General features: G+C 41.1%; 1 protein-coding gene across 1 annotated transcript in view; it reads left to right on the forward strand.

Moving 5' to 3' along the window:
• Positions 1 to 7500, forward strand: part of LOC137976194 (peroxidasin-like) — a 24884-nt gene that overhangs the window by 13835 nt on the left and 3549 nt on the right. Inside the window, exons 3-6 of the mRNA XM_068823493.1 lie at positions 1992 to 2643; positions 2999 to 3242; positions 3767 to 3948; positions 5913 to 6208. Coding sequence (XP_068679594.1) covers positions 1992 to 2643; positions 2999 to 3242; positions 3767 to 3948; positions 5913 to 6208 — 1374 coding nt within the window. The remainder of the gene's footprint in view (positions 1 to 1991; positions 2644 to 2998; positions 3243 to 3766; positions 3949 to 5912; positions 6209 to 7500) is intronic.

The following is a 7500-nucleotide window of genomic DNA, read 5'->3' on the forward strand; positions in this document are numbered from 1 at the left end:
ATTGCTTCAAGAAACTTCTGAAGACACCAAGAGACACTCACCTTCTTTACAGTTTGAACAAGATTTCAGGTCATTTCGCAGAACGTGAAGTTCAATCAGTCTTGTACCACAAATATCAACCCCATGTTTAGGTTGCTGTAATGAAAATATATTTGCCAAGCCATTTACTTTCTGATATTTAAATTTTTTCAAACTAAAAGGCAAAGTAACAGGAAGGAAATTGAAATGGTCCATCTAGCTAATTTGCAATATTTGAGCCAACATTTGGCACAGTGTTAGCGACGTAACGATAAATATTTATCGCATAAACAACATACCTGTGACCTCGTTTCTATTTTTCTTGGAGGTTCAAAGTCTTGTTCCTCTTCAGGGTGATTTTCGTTGCCTTGGGTTATGCATTTTTTTGCTCTGGTCAGATTTGCTACGGATTGAATTTGTCGTTTGGAAGCAAAGCATCCTTTGTGTCGCCTGGACTCGTAGTTTGGTTTTTCGTCTTCTCTATCTCCTGCATACGCAATATTTGTCGAGCAAACAAAATACAACCCATAGAATGTTGCGAAGAAGAACAAGCAAAATGATTTTTGTTGGTGTGTCCATTCTTCATATTTATGTCCACTTTGCGAGTCCTTTATACGCTCCCTGTGGCCGTAACGATCGATCGAGTTGCCTTTGAAACTTGGGAAACATTGAATTCCAGAAACAATTTTTCTTAAATACACAGAATTGACTAAAGTTGTTCTAGCAGGAAGAGTCTCTTTTAAATGAAAATTTCGTCTCCAACAGTACAAAAGTGTCCTTGCGCGAAAAAAGCCGCACGCCGCCATGTTTGTTTTGGTTTTTCGGGTTTTAAATCTCGCGCCTCTATCGTGCGTGTTACTCACGCATGACGCAACGAAGGTGACTTACTCCCCACGCGAGGAAACTGGTACCAGCCACCTTAAGTCTATAATGCACCCATTTCAAATAGCCCTGAGAAGCAGTATTTTAAGTCTAAGCACCCATTTTAAAACGGTTAGCTTTTATTGCGAGTTAAGGTTAGTCTGCAGTGTGCAAGTGTCATACACTGCATTCTAGGTAAGGGATTGGTACGCGTTGTAGTGATAGTCAGATTGCATATTGGAGGAATCACTTATTTGCAGTGTTTAGTCTAAAACAACCGTTGTCTTGGCGTTTGGGTTAAGAAAATTGGCTTATGGTTGGTGGAACTGAGTAAAGCATTCTTTCACACATGTAGGATAAAGGGGTTTAGTTTGTAAAGAAGCTGTAGTGTTGTGTCAGTGGGGAAGACGTGAAATAAAGAAAAGGGTTTATCAACTGAGTTGATATGGTAAATTGATCACTGTAAAGCAATTTGAAACTTTAAGCTGATGTTTCGAGTCTTAGCCCTTCGTCAGAGCTAAACCCTTTTCTGTCTTTCACAAGTTGATATGTGAAGATAGGTAGGTGAATGAAGAGTGGGATAGGACGGATGTAATGGAGAAGATCATGGAGGGGTAGGTGAGTAGAAGGGAGGGAAAGATGTCTAGTTCTTTTTTAACCCCCTAAAAAGACCAAGCCCCTTTTTTTTAACTACACCCCCAAAAAACAGAAAAATCCCTTTTTCAGACAAAAAATTTAATCTGGTTTGAAAAAAAGATGAACTGGCTTAAAAAACTCAAACCTAAAACAAAATTAAACCACAAAATACGGGTCACCTCGCAGCTCTTACAAGGTCTCACCTGATTGGAGACCACCCTTGAGGTTTAACAAAAGAACAAATAACAGAAACAATGGACCCTAGGCCTCAAACAAAAGGGTTAGGTTTTAGGCCTAGGGTCCATTGTTTCTGTTATTTGTTCTTGTGTTAAACCTCAAGGGTGGTCTCCAATCAGGTGAGACCTTGTAGGAGCTGCGAGGCTACCGCAAAATACACACCTTCGCCACTTGAATTATAATTTTTCTTTTCTAGCCAAAATACGAACGAGTTTCGTTTGTCTTTTATTTATTTACAGTTGTCATCTCGCCATTTTCATCATCCTGAGCACGAGTGAGGTGCGAAGAGTGTTGTCATCCAACGCCGCTGCTGAACTGACCCTTGCCACGCTTTCAAAGGAAAATGGCTGCGATGACCTGAAGAAACGGCTGAGTTGTTTAACCAGTCCTTATCGCACCTTCGACGGAAGCTGTAACAACCTATGTAACATCACCCTTGGAATGACCGGCAGACCACTGATTCGTTTTCCACGTTTAATAAAACCAACTGCCTATGAAGGAGACAACTTTGCGCCTCGAGAATTTTCACTTGCAGTTATCCGGAGGCCAGGCTTTCCAATAATACGAACACCCCTTCCGAACGTGAGAGAGGTTAGTTTTACGGTATTTGAATCCGGCGAGGGTGACCTCAATAATATTGCGCCGGAATTCACCCATCTCACGATGACCTGGGGACAATTCTTGGACCATGACGTCACCTTGACAGAACTTGCGGAATTGCCCGAGGGCGTAAGCTGTGGAACGAACACTGCTCCATGTCCTGTCGCTAGTGGCAACCAAATCGACTGCCTCGGAATTAATATCGATTTGTCCCAGTTTGCGCTTGAAGGACTCCCAACTGCTCAGTGTATTCCATTGAGAAGATCAGCAAGGACCTCAGACGGCCAGCAGGTCAGTTTCACGTTTAATGGCTCATTACTCTGCCGCCCAACATATTCTCAAGACCTATTTTTTCTTTCCTAATATAAGGGGAGTCACGCATTTTTAGATGAAAGACCGGAACCCACAATCAAAAGTTATGAGGTTCTCTTATCTACTACCGTACTGTCTTTGTTCAATGCAAAAAGAACAAAGACGAGTTATTTGCCGAAATGAAGGAAAGCTTCAACGTTTTAAACAATTAATTAAGATTTTAAGATGATAGTAAATGCAGTTCCTTAGATGGTGTGTGACTTCATGAGAAAAAAAATGGAGGAATAAGTCTATCCCGGCTAACTTGTGGTCTGTATGCTATTTTGTTTGGTAGCTAAACATTATAACCCATTTTATCGATGGTTCTCAAGTGTATGGTTCAGACAGAAAGACAGCGGATGAACTTCGAGACCGAAATGCAAACCTCGGGCTTCTTCTTGTACTCCCGTTTATCAGAACAGGCTCCAGAGCACAACCTATCCTTCCACCCCAGGATGAAGAAGCTTTCTGTAGATCAGAGGATCCAGAAACAGAACCTTGTTTGAGGGGTGGTGATGAACGCGTGAATGAAAACCAAGGTCAGTGAGGAAAGCTTAGATTAACAACAAACTTAACCACAACAGTGACGTGCTCTGTTCTTTTCTTGCAACTTGCTTATACGAAGACCTTTGGCAGCTCCCAAAAAGCGTATTCTGGGCAGGTATATGGTGGGTTACTCCGGAATACTGAGACATCAGTAAAAGAATAAAAAAAGCAAGGAAATCGATAAAAAAAATTACAAACATATCTGTAAGTGTTTACTTCTTAATTATGAAATCTTAGCGGAGCGCGAGTCCCCATCGAGTCCTTCCGTCTTCGGGACTTAGGGCCGAGTTTCTAAAATTGTTTGTGCACAAAGTCACGTAGCATTTCACTTCTGTTGGCATTTTCCAAGATGGCCTCCCAAACAATCCTAGAAACACTTGCGCAGCGACTCCCTTCCAAAGTGAGCTTTTGGCCCCTGTCAGCGATCCGGCGTCTTTTTAAAACTGCTAAATATAGTTTTCGCCAATCTTGACAAGGGTACATTGATAACTTAATGCATTTAATATTTGATTGACAGCTTTAACGGCGATGCACACCATATGGGTTCGTGAACATAACCGTATAGCCCTCGCTTTGCACGTTTTGAATCCCAAGTGGGATGACGAAAGGCTCTTCCAGGAGGCGCGTAAAATAGTGATCGCGGAGATTCAACACATCACCTACAACGAGTGGCTCGAAGTTCTCTTCAGTAAAGAGACGGTAAGTCTTTGCATAAATGATTAAACAATTTTGGCTGATAACACACCAATGAGGCGCCCAACGCTTAATTAAAATCAACTGAGATTTTGCTGGAGTACTTAACACCAGCTTATCTGAGGATTCAAGCATTTTGTTGTGTTACACTCAAGAACCTTTTCCTTACGTGCAGCCCGGGGAGGGGGGATACTTCCTATTGAGGGGCTAATGGGGATGTGCCGCTGGATGGGGTTGTATTTTCGCGACTGGATTGACTCTAATGGGGTTGCATTTTCAACAGAGTTCCCGACAAAGGTACTAGAATGGGGTCACAAATTGTCGGGATTTTGGGGTTTCCGAAAATTCTGGCTAGTGCGGGGATTTAAATATAGAAAGATTCGCGGTAAAAAAGAGTTTTTGAAGAAAGAACTGTAGGGCTGTTGATGTAATATTTACTGGTCGCATTATATTCTGTTTTGAAATTACGATTAAAAGGCTTTATGTGAGGTTTATGCATAAACATAAAATGACTAAGTTGGGGTAGCTAATATTACATTTACTTAAAAGTGACTAAGATGGGGTCTATAATTGGCCGTAAAGTAGACTATAAACGGATAGGGGTTCTGAGAGGCCAGCGCCACATACCGAGCGAAAATTCACCCAAGTACCCCCCTTGGACGTGCAGACTCATTGAACATCTTGAACTTCAGCGGTGAAGCGGAAAGAAGCGGTTTCCGCGGAATAGAAACTCTGGGTTCAAATCCAATCCATGAATATATGTTTTTTACTTCCTTGTTTTCTCTGCTGCCACAACGCCTGGGACACAGTGTCCTAAACTCATGATAATAGTGAATTCAAAGTAAATTAAGAATTCACGATAATCGTGATTTCGGAGGAGAGATCCTGTTGATCAAAAACTGGTACCTGGTCAGCGGTCAATTAAAAAAATTAACCGTCTTCGTCTTGAAAAAGACCATTTTACAATGCTGTGCTCAGTTACCAGGCCTTTGAATGAAAGCGAGGCTGGAGTTGACCATACTTTGATACAAACCTCATTGCTTTTTACTGGGTTGCCTATGGCAAACCCAGTCGAGGTCTGCGTTTAGTTTGTTTGTTTAATTTTATTTATTTATTTTTGTTTTTTTGTTTTTTTTTTTCCGTGTCGGTAAAAGTCTTGCCTTTCACTCTCCTGGTAAGTGGGTAGTGGAACTGCGTAGATTTCTCTGGTGGACACAGTAGAATCATTAACTTAGCCTGCAATGGCGTTGAAAGTGTATCAATAGTTATTTGCTTTTTCATCAATATTTGTTTTGCATAAAGCAAGCTAACAAAATCTGTACCTTGCTGAGTTCGCATTTGTTAGCGTTAATAGTATTTTCGGTCAGATGCTTCTGTTTTTTTATGAGGGGTTTATTGTCTTGGTCTCCCATCTTAACACTAACCCGGCTGAACGGGGATTAACTTCAGTGAAGTTTAGTATTACAAAGCTGTCAGATGCTCAGAGGGCACACTTGTGGTGAAAAGAAGTTGTGAAGGAACTTGAAAATTATCAACATGTCAGCCCAGAAGCCAATGTTTCTCGCTTCTCTTTTATTTGTTATTCTTCAGAGACTGGAATGCTGTATTTCAATACCACACAATTCAGTGCCTTCTGATTTTCTGTAGCACGTACCACAGGCAACCCAGTGTATGCTTCACGGAAGCATCTCGTTTTAGGTAAATCATGTTGTAATCCTACCGAGCTTCTATTTACATAAGAAAAGCAGTGAGGTTTGTATCAAAACAAGATCAATTCCAGCCTCGCTTTTATTCAAAAGCCTGGTAACTGAGCACAGGACTGTAAAATAGTCTATTACTGCAAAAAAAATTCTCCCCAAGGTTGAGCATTCAAGGCAATTACTTTCGAAATGTGAAGAAAACGACCACTGATTATTATTTTCATCGTAGTAGCACTTTTAAATGCCAACTGAAGTATATTCTTTTTTCAGAGGATCAATGCAAACGTCGCACTGGAAGGAAATGGAACTTTCTTTACAGGCTACAATCCTCATGTATCACCAGAGATGACGAATGTATTCTCCACAGCTGCCTTGAGAATGGGTCATACGTTAATTCGAGACACGTTCCAGCTCGACGTTAGAGGATTAAACAACAGGCAGGATCCAGTGATACAAGTTAAAGATTTTTTCAATCCATCACCATTATTCGAAAAAGTCGAAGGATTTAACCCTTACGGCGCAATTTTCAATGGACTGTCTCGTGCTCTTGGACATGCAGTTGACCCGTAAGATATATGAACTGTTTTTTTGTTGTTGTTGTTGTTGTTGTTGTTGGGGGTGGGGGTGGGGGAGGAGGTGGGAGGGAGGGACAATCACATGAACTGACCTTGCCTAATAAACCATTGTTCACAGAACGTTAACCCTTCACTGTACCTCAAGTGACCTCTTTAGCGTGTACGTTTTGTTTTCCCATTTCAGATGATGTTACTCTATGGAACAGTTTCTCTCAAATGTCGCCTAACGCACGTGCATCTGTAGGCATAACTTATGGAAAAACAAAAGGAAAATTCCCTTCGGAACATCACGTGGTCTGAAATGGGAAAACAAAACGTACTATTTTCACTGTTGCAACAATAGGGATCTTTAATCGGCGAAGACGAAGACAGCAGTGAGAACGTCATTTAAAAATGTAAAATCGCGTTGTTGTAATTATTTCGCGATGATTCCAAGTCGTTCGGCTTGCAAATTGAGCCAGGGATAAAACTGGTGAAGGCGGTGTTGTTTTTTGGGAAGATATTTAATAATAGCTGACCTTTTATATACCGGATCCGAAATAATTAATGTCCATGAAACAAAAGAACAAAGCGAACTTAATAATACCTTATTAGCAAGGCCTAATCGCAATTTAGTCCGGAATATGAAAGTCTACCCAATCTATTTGGGCTCCCACGTCCTCTACACAACCTCAAAATCTGGTCAATTCACGTCGTCGTCAGGACAACGACAGCAAAGAAATGTGCGAAAATGCTCGTGCAGGGAGGGCAGAGCCTTTTCTTTTGTTCATTAATAAGCCCATTGTTTTGTGGCGTCGTAGTCCTTGCGTGAGCTTACAAGTGGCGTACGTTTGTAACGTAGTTATGGAAAGCACTCATACAAAATGTGTGTAAAGTGCACAACCAGAAAACAAAAGCTGACTACGAAAAACGACGACAGAGACGTCATAAATGCATGCCAACACTAAAAATCATAACTGTAACTCTTTATACATGTTTGTAACCGTGTTCTATATCCGTATCGGATAACAAAGGCGATATATATGACGTTTGTAAAGAAATGCGAAACTGGTCAAACTTTTGAAACGTCATCATACTTTAGTTCGTTTTTTCCGCTTAAGTGTAGCGCACTCATTTTCCTATCAAGGTCAGGCTTATTTATGAAATTTTAGCTTCTCAAATTCTCATGGGACCTTTCATGATGCATTCCAAATCCCTGGGATTTGTCCGATGTGATTGCACTTTGCTTGATTTCCATCTCCAGCGAGGAATGGAAGCCTCCGCACGAATCCCCTCGATGTTCT

This window comes from Montipora foliosa, chromosome 11 (assembly GCF_036669935.1).
Source record: "Montipora foliosa isolate CH-2021 chromosome 11, ASM3666993v2, whole genome shotgun sequence".
NCBI lineage: Eukaryota > Metazoa > Cnidaria > Anthozoa > Scleractinia > Acroporidae > Montipora > Montipora foliosa.